The sequence below is a fragment of the Macaca fascicularis genome, chromosome 20 (genome assembly GCF_037993035.2).
Source record: "Macaca fascicularis isolate 582-1 chromosome 20, T2T-MFA8v1.1".
In the NCBI taxonomy this organism is placed as follows: Eukaryota; Metazoa; Chordata; class Mammalia; order Primates; family Cercopithecidae; genus Macaca; species Macaca fascicularis.
The window spans coordinates 63977452-63993463 of record NC_088394.1 but is presented as its reverse complement, the minus strand read 5'-3'; the positions used below and the strand labels follow the sequence as shown (position 1 = coordinate 63993463).

General features: G+C 55.3%; 2 protein-coding genes across 4 annotated transcripts in view; one reads left to right on the top strand and one right to left on the bottom strand.

Annotated features, from left to right (window-relative positions):
* The first annotated feature begins 1842 nt into the window (after positions 1 to 1842).
* On the top strand, positions 1843 to 3860 carry CTRL (chymotrypsin like). Of its 3 annotated transcripts, XM_005592301.4 has the most exons (7): positions 1843 to 1904; positions 2508 to 2611; positions 2710 to 2789; positions 2902 to 2983; positions 3149 to 3329; positions 3419 to 3552; positions 3641 to 3860. In XM_005592301.4, exons 1-7 carry the CDS (start codon positions 1853 to 1855, stop codon positions 3800 to 3802), a joined length of 795 nt encoding a protein of 264 aa, XP_005592358.1. In that variant the 5' UTR covers positions 1843 to 1852; the 3' UTR covers positions 3803 to 3860. The 3 variants fall into 3 exon arrangements, with proteins under 3 accessions (XP_005592358.1, XP_065393582.1, XP_065393583.1); XM_065537510.1 differs by having other exon boundaries at positions 2902 to 3329; XM_065537511.2 differs by lacking the exons at positions 1843 to 1904; positions 2902 to 2983 and having other exon boundaries at positions 2364 to 2611.
* A 200-nt stretch (positions 3861 to 4060) lies between these two features.
* Positions 4061 to 16012, bottom strand: part of PSKH1 (protein serine kinase H1) — a 39843-nt gene continuing 27891 nt past the window's right edge. Inside the window, exon 3 of the mRNA XM_005592303.5 lies at positions 4061 to 6406. Coding sequence (XP_005592360.1) covers positions 6089 to 6406 — 318 coding nt within the window. The 3' untranslated portion in view covers positions 4061 to 6088. The remainder of the gene's footprint in view (positions 6407 to 16012) is intronic.

Genomic DNA, 16012 nt, shown 5'->3' with positions numbered 1-16012 from the left:
ATCTTTTTTTTTCTTAGAGTTTTGCTCTGTCACCGAGGCTGGAGTGCAGTGGCGTGATCTCGGCTCACTGCAAGCTCTGCCTCCTGGGTTCACGCCATTCTCCTGCCTCAGCCTCCTGAGTAGCTGGGACTATAGGCGCCCGCCACCACACCCAGCTATTTTTTGTATTTTTAGTAAAGACAGGGTTTCACTGTGTTAGCCAGGATGGTCTCAATCTCCTGACCTCATGATCCGCCCGTCTCGGCCTCCCAAAGTGCTGGGATTACAGGCGTGAGCCACTGCGCCTGGCCAATTCATCTCATTTTTTAAACGATGCGGTTTCTTTTTTTGAGACGGGGTCTAGCTCCATCGCCCAGGCTGGAATGTAGTGGTGCACTCATGGCTCACTGCAGCCTTGAAAAGGGCTCAAGTGATCCCTCCTGCCTCAGCCTTCTCAGTTGCTGGGACTACAGGTGTGTACCACCATGCCCAGATCATTTTTTAATTAAAAAAACTTTTTTTTGTAGAGACAGGGTTTCATCACGTTGCCCAGGCTGGTCTCGAACTCCTGCAATCAAGCCTCCTACCTCTGCCTCCCAAAGTTTTGGCATTACAGGCGTAAGCCACCACACCCAGCCCTGATCTGTTCTTGAATCAGTTAAAGCCCTCACACTCCCGGAAGCAGGCCAGCCAATGCACCTGTTGGAATTCTACACACAGGGTGTCTTCTCCCTTCAAGCTTGGCCTGCATCTCAGTAACAAATGGGCTGCAGACACCAGGGGCTTGCCCATGGGAGCCCCCAGGCCTAGAGAGGGTGGCAGAGTTTTGATGGCTGTCACTCTCCACCTCCAACTGCAGCCTCAGTTCAGGGTCTGCCAGGCACCAAGAGCTCACACTTTGCCCTCCTAAATGCCAGGCACTTCACAAGCATCATCTCATTGTTAAGAGTGGGGGCTTCTTGGCCGAGCTCGGTGGCTCACGCCTGTAATCCCAGCACTCTGGGAGGCCGAGGTGGGCGGATCACAAAGTCAGGAGATCCAGACCATCCTGGCTAACACAGTGAAATCCCATCTCCACTAAAAATACAAGATTAGCCGGGCATGGTGGCGGGCGCCTGTAGTCCCAGCTACACGGGAGGCTGAGGCAGGAGAATGGTGTGAACCCGGGAGGCGGAGCTTGCAGTGAGCCAAGATCGAGCCACTGCACTCCAGCCTGGGCGAAGAGTGAGACTCTTGTCTCAAAAAAAAAAAAAAAAAAAAAGACTGGGGGCTTCAGTGCCAGACAAATGCAGGTTTGTGTCCAACTCAACCACGTGCTGGTGGGAGAGTCACCATCTCTGAGCAGACCTATGACTCCTGTTCCAAACGGATGAGGAACCACTGAGATGATGTGTTAGGACTCCCAACCTGCCAGAACCTCACGGCCCCTGACCCTTCACAGCAAAGTCGACCACAGTGAGCATTCCCTCCACCAGTCAGAACACCCTGGTTGCTGAGTGGCCTTCTCTGAGAGCCTGGTGCCTTTGATAGCCCTGGGAGACTCCTCTGATCCCAGCCACCAGGTTGTCACTATAGACCTAATTTAACCATCTGCCCTCGGTACCCAGGGCTCAACATTTGGAATGGGAGGTGGTTCTGGGAGCCAATTAGAGGCCAGGCTTTGGGAGGTGGCAGAGGTGAGAGCCTCACACCTGGGCTCTGTCTGATAAGTATAGGCCTGGGTCAGGGGACCTTGCCTAAAGGGCCTCTCTTGACTGGAGCGTGGGAGGGGGCTGAGTCTACACAGCTGGCCTGGCCTCAGGCCTGGAGCTTTAGCTCAAGGACGAGAAGACCCATAAAGCCAGGCCCAGCTCCCAACCTCACATCTGCCACGATGCTGCTGCTCAGCCTGACCCTAAGCCTGGTTCTCCTCGGTTCCTCCTGGGGTGAGTGGGCCAGGACCAGCCCTGATTTAGACCTGGGAACAACTCAGCTCCCAGCACTAGCCCAGGGAAGGGGCCAGGCTGGCTGGAAGGGACAAAGGTGGACAGAGTGGGCAAAGGAAACAGGATATGCCAGGGCAGGGGAGCAGGACCAGGCCTGCAGGGCTGGGAGGGGGCAAGAGGTGGGGTGGGGGAGTCTCACGAATAGGACCAGAGCTTGAGCAAGGCTCTGGAGCCCGGGAGTGTTTAGGAAGCTGAGACAGGAAGAGCTGCCCATGACTTTTAGAAAGAACCTTCTGGCTGCATGAAGGGTATGTACTGTCCAGGCCTGGAGCGGGCAGAGAGACCAGGGGTAGAGATGGGGAACAGCGGGGACTAGGCTGGAGAAAGATGTGAGAGAACAGAAGCACTGGGGGACTGGTTGGATGGGGATAACCAAGATAGCTGTGGGGCCCGAAGGTGCCTGCATGTACCCTGTTGGGAAAGGGGTAGTGTTGTACCCTCTTGACTGACCTATCTGGGGTGCACAGCCTCGGGCACCCAGAAGGAGGTGGGGAAAGGTGGGCTGAGGCATAGGAAGCAGGTCCTCATTAGCCCAATGGCCAGGCTGCGGTGTTCCTGCCATCAAACCAGCCCTGAGCTTCAGCCAGAGGATTGTCAACGGGGAGAATGCAGTACCAGGCTCCTGGCCCTGGCAGGTGTCCCTGCAGGTATACCACCGGAGGGGTGGGCAGGGTCCTGGGTACGTCATGCCTAGGGGCAGCCTAAGCAGCCCAACCCCACTCTGACCTCTGAGCCCTGACCCCAGGACAGCAGCGGCTTCCACTTTTGCGGTGGTTCTCTCATCAGCCAGTCTTGGGTGGTCACTGCTGCCCACTGCAATGTCAGGTGAGCACCTGCACTCCACCTGCCCCGCCCCTCGCCTCTTCCTGCCTCCTCCCCTGGCTGTCCCCCTCTCGCTCTGGCCTCCCTGCAGCTGCCTAACCCCACCCCTCTGCAGCCCTGGCCGCCACTTTGTTGTCCTGGGCGAGCATGACCTATCGTCAAACGCTGAGCCCTTGCAGGTTCTGTCCATCTCTCAGGTGAGTGCCTGGGTTGCAGACACAGAGGAAAAGTGGGCAGTGCAAGTGGATGGGTGCTGGGAACGGGGAATTCAGGACACGCCCTGGCCTACCCTGCTCAGCACCCATCAGCCCCAGGTGCCGGGGCCCACCCCAGCCCAACATGGACTGTATCTGACCCCACAGGCCATTACACACCCTAGCTGGAACCCTACCACCATGAACAATGACGTGACACTGCTGAAGCTCGCCTCACCAGCCCAGTACACAACACGCATCTCGCCAGTTTGCCTGGCATCCTCAAACGAGGCTCTGACTGAAGGCCTCACATGTGTCACCACCGGCTGGGGTCGCCTCAGTGGCGTGGGTAGGAACTCAGGCCAAAGCTCAGGGTGGGAGGACTGGGGTGGGGACCAGTGTTCTGGGCCCCACCTGACTACCCCTCCTGGCCCACAGGCAATGTGACACCAGCACGTCTGCAGCAGGTGGCTTTGCCCCTGGTCACTGTGAATCAGTGCCGGCAGTACTGGGGCTCAGATATCACCGACTCCATGATCTGTGCAGGTGGCGCAGGTGCTTCCTCATGCCAGGTGAGCCCAGCACCCGGTCCTCTGCGCTGTCCTGTGGCACACCTCCCCAACCCCCCACACTCACTTCTCCCTCCCTCTTCCCTCTCAGGGTGACTCCGGAGGCCCTCTTGTCTGCCAGAAGGGAAACACGTGGGTGCTTATTGGTATTGTCTCCTGGGGTACCAAAAACTGCAATGTGCGCGCACCTGCCGTGTATACTCGAGTTAGCAAGTTCAGCGCCTGGATCAACCAGGTCATTGCCTACAACTGAGCCCACCACAGGCCCCTCCCCAGCTCAACCCATTAAAGACCCAGGCCCTGTCCCATCATGCATTCGTGTCTGTCTTCCTGGCTCAGGAGAAAGCAGAGGCTGTTGAGGGTTCGACTCCCTACTTGGACTTCTGGCATGGACGGGGCCGAGTGGCTCCTTGAGTAGCAGTGGCTCTTCCTAGAGTAGTCATGCCCAGGCCAGGGACCCCACCCCTCCTCCAGGGCAACCCCTTGGTCCTACAGCAAGAAGCCAGAGCTGTTGGAATGAATGGCAGCCCTCCCTGGAGAGGCAGCCTGTTTACTGAATACAGAGGATACATTTACAAACTGAATACGCATAATAAATAACTGCACATTCTCCATCCACGGTCCATGGCATGAAGGCCCAAGTGGGTCTATCAAAGGCACACATCTCCAAACCCCCTGTCCCGCCCTCAGGACCAGGCCCACCCTGGGCGAGAGAGAACATAATCCCCAGAGCTTCAGGTCCTCAGAGACAGTTAGGGAACTGGGAGGAAATCCTGAGGCCATGGGGCTTGGTTCTCCACTGCCTCCTGCCCAGGGGGCAGTGAGGACGGCAGGAGGGTGTGTCTAAGGCACAGTTGACTTGGCACAGAGTGGTCTCTTTAGTTTTGTTTCCCACTGTAGGTGGCACATGCAGGAAGAGGAGGGCCTGGCCCAGGCTGCCAACTGGCAGAAGCTGAGTGGGAGCCAAACCCTCCCCTAATGCCAGGGGCCCTGCAGTTGACCCAAGGCCAAAGCTGGGCCCTGGCCCCATTCTACCCACTGAAGGCAGCTGTGGAGGGAGGGGCTTGGGTTCCAGCCTGGTTTGTGGTGGGGGAGATACCACAACAGAAATGGGGACGGTTCTGCCTCAGGCCTCTGGGAAAGCAGCCACCCAACCCCACCTACCTCCCACAGGGGCTCCTTCCAGCTTTCGACTCAGCGGGACCCAGACTGGAAGGTTAATGCTGTGAAGGGAAGCAGCACAGGGTGGATGGGGCAAGGCCAGGTGTCAGAAGGCAGTGCCCCAGGCACCCAGGGTTCAGAGGCAGGTCACACAGTACGGCTAAGTTCCAGGGAGGGGTGCGCAGAAGCTCAGCAGAAGGGGAGAGGTGAGCAGCCTGGGACCCTCCCCCAGGGCGGCAACTCCTACCTTCCCATGTCTTCGTGGAGGACTACGGGTGTGCACGATGAGCGGGTGTGCACGATGGGTGTGCAGTGATCACTCCCAGGTTGCCAACACCCATGCAGACACCAGATGGCGTCTTTGTGCAGCTGCAGAGGAGGGAGCGACAGACCCTGAAGGGAAAGGGCAATGGGCTGCACCAAAGGATAGAACCCAGGCTGACACTGGACCCTAATGGGGAGGGGCCCCCTGCCCTCTGCCTTGGCCCCCAGGTGCCCTATCCCCCAGGTAGCAGCAGTGGGGCTCCCTTTAACCCCTCCCAGTTGGGAAGGAGGCACCTGGGGAATGGAATGAACATCCAATGGGGAGAGGGAGGTAGCAGTAGACTCTACAAAGAAGGCACCAAGGGCAGTGGGCTGGTGGGCAGAGACCCCTCAGAGTCTGAAGAGGTTGAAGCCTGGGCAAGCCGACGACCAGCATGGCCACAGAGTCCAGAAGGGTGAAAGTCCACGCCATGGCCCTACCACCAGAGGTCCTGGGACCAGGAAGGCTCCCTCGGGGCACCATGAAGGAAGACAGATCTTGATTACGAGGTGGAGGGTTGTTTGGATCTAGCTAGGGGCTACGGTTTCAGTCAAGGCACAAGCTTTGTGCCTACCAGGGTCTCCCACTGGAGCACAATCTGAAGGATCAGGATGCATGGGAATGTGTGGAGCCAGAGAGAGGGGCTCTGTGGAGGAAAGGGGGTCCCAGAAGTAACTGTCCCAAAGGGTCCTGAGGCCACAGGACACTTCACCCAGCACTGCAGGCCCCTTTGATTTGGGAAGAGTCAAAGGGCAAGGGAGACAGTGAAGGCCAGGTCCTATCCCTTCCCAGCTCCACCAGAGCAGCTGCCCACCAAGAGGGGTATCAGTGCCAAGCCAGGCTCTCAGTTCAGGGGGAGTCACAGCCCCCTGGGCTACCTCCACTCTGTCACACCTGGCCCAGGTCCATAGTGAGGACAGGGGCTGCTGAGGGCACAGAGAAAGGGCCGGAGCCAGACATTCTTCACCTACTGCGGGCTACATGAGCCTATCTCCAGAGAGGGCATCAGGCACAGATGGCACCGCAGTGTGTGGCCAGGCTGGGCCATGCTGCATGTATGCAGAGCCAGGCGGCTCAGCCATTGTACTGCTGTTGGTAGCGCAGGTTGAGCTCCCGCAGCTCCCGCTCCCGCACACGGCGTGACTTGTTGGAGCGTGTGGAGCGGCTGGAACGCGTGGACTGGGCAGATTTGGTGCTCTGGCAGCGCGAGGAGGCACGTTTGAGGAGGTTCTGGGATATGGAGCGGTGCAGGTTCTTCATGGATGAAGAGGCAGCCATGCTCACCACCCACGGGTGCCTCAGGGCCTGCAGTGCAGTCATACGGGCTCCAGGGTCCACTGTCAGCAGGCGGTCAATGAAGTCCTTGGCCAGGTTGGACACACTAGGCCAGGGCTAGAGACCAAGGACAAGCATTAGAGTGAGAGTATCCGACACTGCCCACCCCATCTGGATGAGGCCACTACCCAGCATCCCTTCACTTTCCTAAGGTGCTGCCCCTCCTCTCATGTAGTGCTTGGGGCCTCCCTGCCCAACGCTGGCCCAGGCTGAACAGGGGCTGCTCTCCAGGTGATGGAGTCTGGCAAGGAAGGAAAGGACCCGTCCACTCTCCCAGGGAGCAAACTTCTATGGTGCACTGGACCCAAAGCCTGGCTCAGGGAGATGGCCTCTGCCAAGACCCCCCAACCTGCCCCAGGAGTATCGTAACTCAGGGGAATGTAAGAGAATGACTCAAACTTTTCCACCACATCCTAAGTCAGATTGAAGCTCCAATCTCTGGATGACCAGGATCAGGCCACTTAGAGGGGAACTTCCCAGTCCTTACAGAGAAGGTCCAACCTCTCTCCAACTACCAAAGCAGTGGTAGGAGACCACTACTCCCTGCCTCCGCCTCCCAGCGTGGGGAGGAAAGGAAACAACTCAAGGCAACTAGATTTCCCCGTTGGCTGAGGGCAGGTACTCCTGGGACCAGGCAGGAACCAGGACCCTTCTCAGTGGCACCCTCCAGCCCTCATTACTTCTCTAAGCCACAAAGGGCTCCTGGCAGTGCTGTGCGCCAGCCTCATTTTTTTTTTTTTTTTTTTTTTTTTTGAGATGGAGTCTTGCTCTGTCACCCAGGCTGGAGTGCAGTGGCCGGATCTCAGCTCACTGCAAGCTCCGCCTCCTGGGTTTACGCCATTCTCCTGCCTCAGCCTCCCGAGTAGCTGGGACTACAGGTGCCCGCCACCACACCCGGCTAGTTTTTTGTATTTTTTAGTAGAGACGGGGTTTCATCGTGTTAGCCAGGATGGTCTTGATCTCCTGACCTCGTGATCCACCCGTCTCGGCCTCCCAAAGTGCTGGGATTACAGGCTTGAGCCACCGCGCCCGGCCGTTTTTTGTATTTTTTTAGTAGAGACGGGGTTTCACCGTGTTAGCCAGGATGGTCTTGATCTCCTGACCTTGTGATCCGCCCGTCTCGGCCTCCCAAAGTGCTGGGATTACAGGCTTGAGCCACCGTGCCCGGCCCAGCCTCATTTTAGTACATTCTGTCCCCTGGGAGGAACTCCACAAAGCCCACTCTACCACGTGCACCCAGGGCTGCCTCATCTCAGCTGTGAACCCAGCAGCTGTCTGTCTCAGGGCCTCAGGCTGCATGCTGTCTTCACCTGGCTGGATCCTCAGGTTCTCAGGGTAAAAGACACTTGCTCAGACTCCCTCTTAGCCCCCAGTGCTTCCAACAATTATTCCAGCTGTAACTTGAGACTGCAATTTCATGTTGGTTTATTATTCCCATGAGATCATGCTGAGCTGGATGAGCCCCAGTGCCTGGTGCTGCACATATAGGAAGCACTCAGCAGGCACAGGCTCAGCGAGTAAACAACCCACGGTGCTGCCGGATGGGTGCCCTTTCCCGAAGCTGCTTCCAGGCCTTGGGGCTTAGCCAGGTGAGTCCTTGCGTCCCTGCATCTCCTAGGAGCACTTTTGGCACAGGCTCTGATGCCTACCCAAAGGGTAGGCAGCTAGGACCTTTCCTGAGCATGCTGCAGATGACTCAACAGGGACGCTAAGGATGCCATCACTTTCCTTCCTGCCAGCTGAGGTCTGCCTGTTCCACCCATGGTACCCTTCACCTTGAGGAACCCCTGAACATGCCAGGGATCTGAGAGCCCACCTTCAGGGCAGGTGCACAGCCATGTAGCAGACACACACACACACACTGACTACTGCTACCCCCAGTCTGGCTCCCTTGACTTCTAACTCTTCCCCTACCCCCTTCCCCACTGCCACAGAGGGGTGAGGCAGGGAGAACATGCTTCCACCTTCCTGAGGAAGGGCTGGGGCTACCTGCAGCTTCTGTCCTCACCCACTCTTTGGAAGGTTATTCCAAGTTTTACTGAGCTGAAGTGGGAGCAACAAGGGAACCACATTCCCAAACACACCTAATAGGGTCATCCTCATCATTGGGCCAGCAGCACCCAGTGACTCTTGGGGAGACGCTGGGCCTGAGGAGGAGGAAAGTCAGGGAGGGTCCAGGAGCATGCAGTCAACGGAGGCCCATAGATGCCTTACTATCCAAGGGCTGTGGGTGGGCGCAGAGAGCAACAGCCCTCCCACATAGGCAGGTAAGTCTCCTGGGGGCTTGTGTACTTCAATATTCATATTGAAGGCCGGGCGTGGTGGCTCACACCTGTAATCCCAGCACTTTGGGAGGCTGAGGCAGGTGGATCACAAGGTCAGGAGATCAAGACCATTCTGGCTAACACGGTGAAACCCCGTCTCTACTAAAAATACAAAAATTAGCCGGGCATGGTATGTGCCTGTAGTCCCAGCTACTCAGGAAGCTGAGGCAGAAGAATTGCTTGAACCCAAGAGGCGGAGGTTGCAGTGAGCCGAGATCGCACCACTGCACTCCAGCCTGGGGAACAGAGTAAGCCTCCATCTCAAAAAAAAAAAAAAAAAAGATTCATATTGAGGTATTGAGACCGATATGCAGGGCAACTGGACTAGACAGCTGCCACAATAGCTTTTGGATAACAGCTCAAGAAAGCCCCAAAAGCCAGGAGCAGTGGCTTCTGCCTGTAATCCCAACACTTTGGGAGTCTGAGGCAGGAGGATTGCTTGATTCCAAGAGTTCAAGATCACCCTGGACAAGATGGTTAAGACTCCGTCTCAAAGAAAAACAAAAATTAAAAAAAATCTTTTAAGAAAGAAAGCGGCCGGGCGCGGTGGCTCAAGCCTGTAATCCCAGCACTTTGGGAGGCCGAGACGGGCGGATCACGAGGTCGGGAGATCGAAACCATCCTGGCTAACATGGTGAAACCCCGTCTCTATTAAGAAATACAAAAAAAAAAAAAAAAAAAAACTAGCCGGACGAGGCGGCGGGCGCCTGTAGTCCCAGCTACTCGGGAGGCTGAGGCCGGAGAATGGCGTGAACCCGGGAGGCGGAGCTTGCAGTGAGCTGAGATCCGGCCACTGCACTCCAGTCTGGGCGACAGAGCGAGACTCCATCTCAAAAAAAAAAAAAAAAAAAAAAAAGAAAGAAAGCTCCATGGTTGCCCCCTGAATACAAGGAACCACTACTGGGGGCAGCCAGTCCAGACCACAGACATTCACTGTAGCCCCCATTACCCACTGGAGAGACAGAAAGAAGCTGGACGGAGACAGCACACACACAGCTGAACAGAGTGGGTCAGGGGACACCTCTGCTGCCCGCTGGCTTTCTACAGTCTCCAGGAAGAGGAGGACTCACTAGGAAGCACGCTGCAGCTCAGCCTGGCCTGTTGCTGGAACAGCCCCAAGACAGGGTTGACAGCCCAGGGTGTCCTAATAGGGCTGGGACATGGATTCTGCCCCTGCCCCTTGGTCCAGCCAAGACAAAAGAGGGGCAACTCCCCTACAGAGGCCAGGAGCCTGAACACGGATGGACTGGAGGTCTCACCACTTCACATCCACATCCAGCCAAACCGTGGACTTGAAACTCCAAACAAGTCACCAGTGCAGTCTTGGAGGGGCCTCTCCCCAGACCAGCCCTATAGGCTTAAGTGTCTCCATCTTCAGAGTGGCACAGGCTCACACTAGCAGGCATCGACCCCTGCTGATCGCGGAGCGGCAGCCAGATCGATCCCCCTCCCGCTGCTCCCCAAGATTCTCACCTCACCAATTACTGTGGACGTGTGGCTGTGTGCAGAATGCAGATGGACTCATTTGTCTGAGGGCTGGCCTGGCCTCTCTGGCAGGTCCCAGCTCTCCCCATCTCTGAAGAGCTGTGAGCAGCTGGGCCAGGTGGATCCCCCAAGCCAAAGTGACTCAAGTCGTCCTGACCTGGCCCCCAGCCTAACCCTTGTACACAGAGGAACCTACAGAAGAAAGTCAGGCTGAACACAAGAAGGTGGTCCTCATCCAGCTCACTGACAGTCAGGCAGGGGCTTAAGATGACCTCCAGAATAGCAGCCTCTGGAAGCCCTGCTGAGGCCTCCCACTGGGCTCAGAAAAGTAAGGCTTTCCACACTCGCCCACAGCCAGGCTTCAGGCCCCACATCAACTCAGCATCTCCTAAGAAAGCACTCAACATTAGCAGCCCAACCCACCTGCTTCCCCTGGAGCCACGTAAGTATGTGTGTCAGCCAAGGACTGACTGGCTGGGAAGCATTCTAAGCAGGAGAAAAGGGAAAATGATGAATAGTCATGCCCTTCAGTCTCCACAACTCTGTTTGTTCTGGGTGAAGAACAGAGCTCGTGCCTCAGTATACTTATTTGAGGCCACACAAGGGACACACATGGCCTCAGTTGGCTGACAGATGGCACAGGTGCCAAGACCCACCTGGGCAGTCTCTGAGGCTTCCACCTGCTTCTGGGCCAACGTGGAGCACAAGGCACAGAGGGAAACACTAAGATGTCAGCTGGCTCTAGGCCCAGACTCTCAGGTCTTCCCTTGCTCTGGGATCAGAGAACAGCTTCCATACCCAAGGTGACAGCCTCCACTCTCTCCTTTCCACAGTCTCTGGACAAGTCAGTGGCTCATGCCTCTAATCCCAGCACTCCAGGAGGCTACTGTGTGAGTGAGGGCTGGGCCCTGCTTCAAGAGGAGGACAAGCAGGGTCTGTGGGAGGAGGGCATCACCTCCACTCTGATTCCGACCATCAAGCTGGCTGCCTTTCTGAGTCCATGGCCCTCAAAAAGTCCTTTTCCCCTTGCACTTAGGGTACCTGCTCCTGATGTTGGAACAGCAATGATGCCAACAGTGGGTATGGGGAGGGACCTCTTCAGTGAGCACCTCCTTACCAACTGGACATCCTCATCCCCCTACCCATGATGCGCTAAAGCCACTCCTAGGCAGTGGAGTCCTACTCCCCCTGGAGAGGGAGAGGCGGCAGAGCAGGAAGGGCTTTCCGCTCCTGCCTGAGGACCCCCTGCACCAACCCTTTTCGTTTGCTCTAGCTCTAATATCTGGCACAAGCGCCTGGAATGAACACTACCCAAGCCACTGCCAGCAGTCTCACCTTGAGCCAAAGGGCTAAGGAAACAAAGAACAGTGCCAGCTGTCTAGCACAGGCTGCAGACAGAGGAGGAAGCTGCTGCTTTCTGGCAGCAAACACAGCTTACAGGGTGGCCCTAGACTTCCTCTGGCAGGCAGGGCTGCCTACTGGCAAGTGAGGCTGGGAGAGAAAGGCCCCTTGGTGTCTCTTCTGAGTAGCATCTGGTATAGGTTAAAGGGTTAGATTGCAAGCCCAGCAACCTGAGTTCTAGTTCTACCTTCTCTATCGGCCTTACAGAAATCACACTGCCTTCACTTTTAACACGAGGAAGGGGCTGAATGTCATGAACTCTAAGTCACTTCCAGTTCTAAAGTCCTGGATTCCTTTTTCTCCACCTTTTCCTTCATATGGCCACATACGAAGCACAGAGTCTAGCATTTAAGCTGACCTCTTGAGCCCTGAGCTCCTTATCTAACCCATGACGATTCTGGGCCAGGCTGGCTGGCTGGCAGAGAAGGTGGCCCCAACACAGCGCTGCTAGAGAAGGGATGGGAAGGGAGGAAGAAGCCTGGGCTTTGCTACCATGACTCAGTTCTTCCCTCAGCTCTATTTCAAGATGTATTTTCAGACCCACTATTCCCACCTTCAAAGGCCTCCTTTCTGTACTTACGTGGGCCTGAATGAGAGCAGAGAAAAGAGCACAGAGGAAATTCTGGAAACAGGGCTTTGAGTTTACTCAGGAAAGCAGCATGACAACAAGAACTGTGATGCTGCCCACGACGAAGAGCATCAGCAGAATTAGACACTGTGTGGCAGCAGAGCCAGCATCCCCTCCTCTGGTCAAAAACCCATCATCCTGGTATCTGGGCTTCCAGACCAGACAGAATCTACCACCCTGGAATCTGGCAGAGGGTAGGTGAGGGGCCAGCAACAGAAAAGGGAAGGGTGTGCGGGGAGAGAGTCTGAGGAGAGAAATAGAGGGAAGAGAATGCAGTTTTAAAAACAAGTAGAGAATTAAAAAAAAAAAAAAAAAGCAGAGAATAAAGATTAAAATGAGAAAAGGCAGGACAACTTAAAGGTTAGTAAAGCTGTGTTCTGAAACTTGAAATGTGTAACAAAATGAAATCGTGTGCCCCCACCTGTCCCTGCCCAGAGCCAAAGTGGAGGGGAAAGAGAGGAGGGAGACGGGGCACAACTCAAGATCGAGAAGGATGCTATTTGCTAGCTTTGCAATCGGCCCGTGCCACCAATATAGTGATGTCTGCTTTTAACAATGTCCTGGAGTAGCCCTGGAAGGTTCCAGATTTAGAACCCTGCTGCAGCATAATCTCTTTTATCTATACTCATCATAGGTTCCGCTGAGGCCAAGTGGTTCCCAGGGCCGAGCCTGGATTTTTGGTTTTTTTTGTTTTTTTTTTTGAGAGAGAGACGGAGTCTCATTCTGTCACCCAGGTTGGAGTGCAGTGGCGCGATGTGGCGCAATCTCAGCTAACTGTAACCTCTGCCTCCCAGGTTCAACGGATTCTCCTGCCTCAGCCTCCCAAGTAGCTGGGATTACAGGGGTGTGCCATCATGTCTGGTTAATTTTTTGTAATTTTTTGTATTTTTAGTAGAGACGGGGTTTCACCGTGTCAGCCAGGATAGTCTCCATCTCCTGACTTCATGATCTTCCCGCCTCGGCCTCCCAAAGTGCTGGGATACAGGCATGAGCCACGGCACCTGGCTTTTTTTTTTTCTTTTTTTGAGACGGAGTTCCATTCTTGTTGCCCAGGCTGGAGTGCAATGGCACGATCTCACTGCAAACTCCACCTCCTGGGTTCAAGCAATTCTCCTGCCTCCACCTCCCAAGTAGCTGGGATTACAAGCATGCACCACAATGCCCAGCTAATTTTGTATTTTTAGTAGAGATGAGGTTTCACCATGTTGATCAGGTTGGTCTCGAACTCCTGACCTCAGGGGCCAGCCACCTTGGCCTCCCAAAGGGCTGGGATTACAGGTGTGAGCCACTGTGCACGGTCTTTTTTTTTTTTTTTTTTCTTAAACTTCCTCTCATCCTAAGTTCTGAAGCAGTTTGGAGGCTCAGTGGCTATAACCATCTCATCCACAGGTCTCTGTCCCTGGAACCCCAGGCATATAAGACTTGGCTCAGGGCCAGCGGACGGTCAACATGGGATGGCAGGAAGAACGAAGACATGAATGTGACTGAGCCTTCTGTTCCAAACTGGATGGGCCACAGGGAACAGAGCTCTCTGGGCACCACACGTCTACCGAGGGACATCAGGCACGATGGAGAAGGGTAACCTTGTGTGATGGGAGGACTGACCTGGAAAGGTGAGCCTGGAGGGGCACAGCCAGTGAGGTTGGCTGGACCAAGTCACCATCAGCTATGCTATGCAATTGAGAGCAAGCCTCCACCTCAGTAGGGGTAGGAGGAGGATGAGCATGGGAGGCTATGAGTGGATCTAAAGAGGTCAGGGCTGGGCACAATGGCTCACACCTCTAATCCCAGCACTTTGGGAGGCCAAGGCAGGAGGATCACTTGAGGCCAGGAGTTCAAGACCAGGCTAGGCAACATAGTAAGACCCTATCTCTACAAAAAAAAACCTAAAAAATTAGCCGGGTATGGTGGCCCACACCTGTAGAACCAGCTGTTCGGGAGGCTGAGACAGGAAGATGGCTTGGGCCCAGGAGTTTAAGGTAACAATGAACTATAATCACACTACTGCACTCCAGCCTGGGCTCTACAAGACCTTGTCTCTATTAAAAAATAAAATAAAATAAATAAAAATAAAGAGGTCAGAATGTGGGAGAGATGACGGCCCAGCAGCTCCCAGAGGAACTCGAGGGCCCAGAAGCGACAGAGCCTGTGAAGGGCAGTGCTGTCCAGGTGGAGACAGACAATGAAAAGACAGGAGAGGGAGGGGATTGCTGACGCACCAGGGATGGCTCTGAGCACAAGCCACCACACCCTGCTCTTTGTTGGCAAAGCCTCAAGGGCTGGAGGTGGAAAAAGTGATGAAAGGCAGCTGTGACCCAGGCTGACGTGATGCTATGGGTGGTCAGCAGGAACGGCTGAATGCAGCAGTGTGGGGGGTGGGTCTGCTCCTGCCACTACAGGGAAGCTGCTGCTCTCTGGGGTGTATGCAACCACGGCAGCAGTGACAAAGGGAAACCTAGAGGACAGGGCTCTGGGGAGCCCAGTGGTGGCACAGAGGTGACACAAGATGGGGCTGCTGCTCTTCTCCACTCAGAGCTGCCTCCAGCCTCACATGGAGAGAGCTTCCCTCTGCCTTCCTGCCAGAGGTCTCCAAGGGCAGGTCCCCAACCACAGTGACCAACTGAGGGTCCACTGCCTCCATCCAGTGGCCTAAACCATGCCACCTCCCAGTGACCAGGCAGGAATCCAGCCTGAGGACATCTGCTCCTGCAGTGAAAGAGGGAGACTTAATCTGTTGAACGCTTCATGTTTTGGTGAAGTAGGGATGGCTTTTCCCCAGGGAACCTTCCTGGCCAGGTATGGGGGCATGTGATCATCCTGATGGGATCCTCACACACAGACAGCACCAGCATCCGGCACTTGACATGCAGCAGCCCCAGCAGGCCGGCAGGGCAGGAGGACAGATGCCTCATAGCGAAGGATTCTAAATTGATTTGTGTTTGCTCGTGCTGTCAGCTATTGAGAGAGTCATGGAAAAGCCATCCTCTGACTCTGGGAGCAGAGGCCAGTGAGAAGAGAGATGAGCTGATGGGTCCATCACAGTCCCCACCCACACTGAAGGTGAGAAAAGTCAAGCAACTGAAGCATCCAGGAGAATCCAAGCATAAGCCAGGAAACACAATCCCTGCCTCCCTGCCTCCTCTCTGCCACCAACATATACATTTGGTCTCCTGCTCTCCAGACACCCAGACAGTGCTCCCCATGACTCTGGGATGAGGTCCTATCCCTGCTCACATGGCTGCTCCTTGTGACATATGGGGGCAGGTGAGGGGCAGGGAGGGAGACATAAAGTCAGAGCATAGGACCAGGCTGCATAACCAAGTCCCGTCACCTAGAGAGCCCTGAGACATGCCACATTCTCTGCATCTCATTTTATCTTCTACATCCCAACGCATGTTAGAGTCACTTTAAGAAGTGGGGAGGCCAGGTGTGGTGGCTCACACCTGTAATCCCAGTACTTTGGGAGGCTGAGGCAGGCAGATCACCTGAGGTCAGGAGTTCCAGACTAGCCTGGCCAACGAGGTGAAACCCCATCCCTACTAAAAATACAAAAATTAACCAGGTGCGGCAGCTGGTGCTTGTAATCCCAGCTATTTGGGAGACTGAGGCAGGAGAATCGCTTGAACCCAAAAGGTGGAGGCTTTGGTGAGCCAAGATCACACCACTGCACTCCAGCCTGGGCAACAGAGTAAGACTCCATCTCAAAAAAAAAAGAACTACACGTAGTCAAGCTCACTGCCTCTTCAGGTATATTTAGCCCTAGATCAATGTATGGTCAACCTGCAGACCAGACACCCACCCCTGGGAAGCCACCTCCCACCAGCC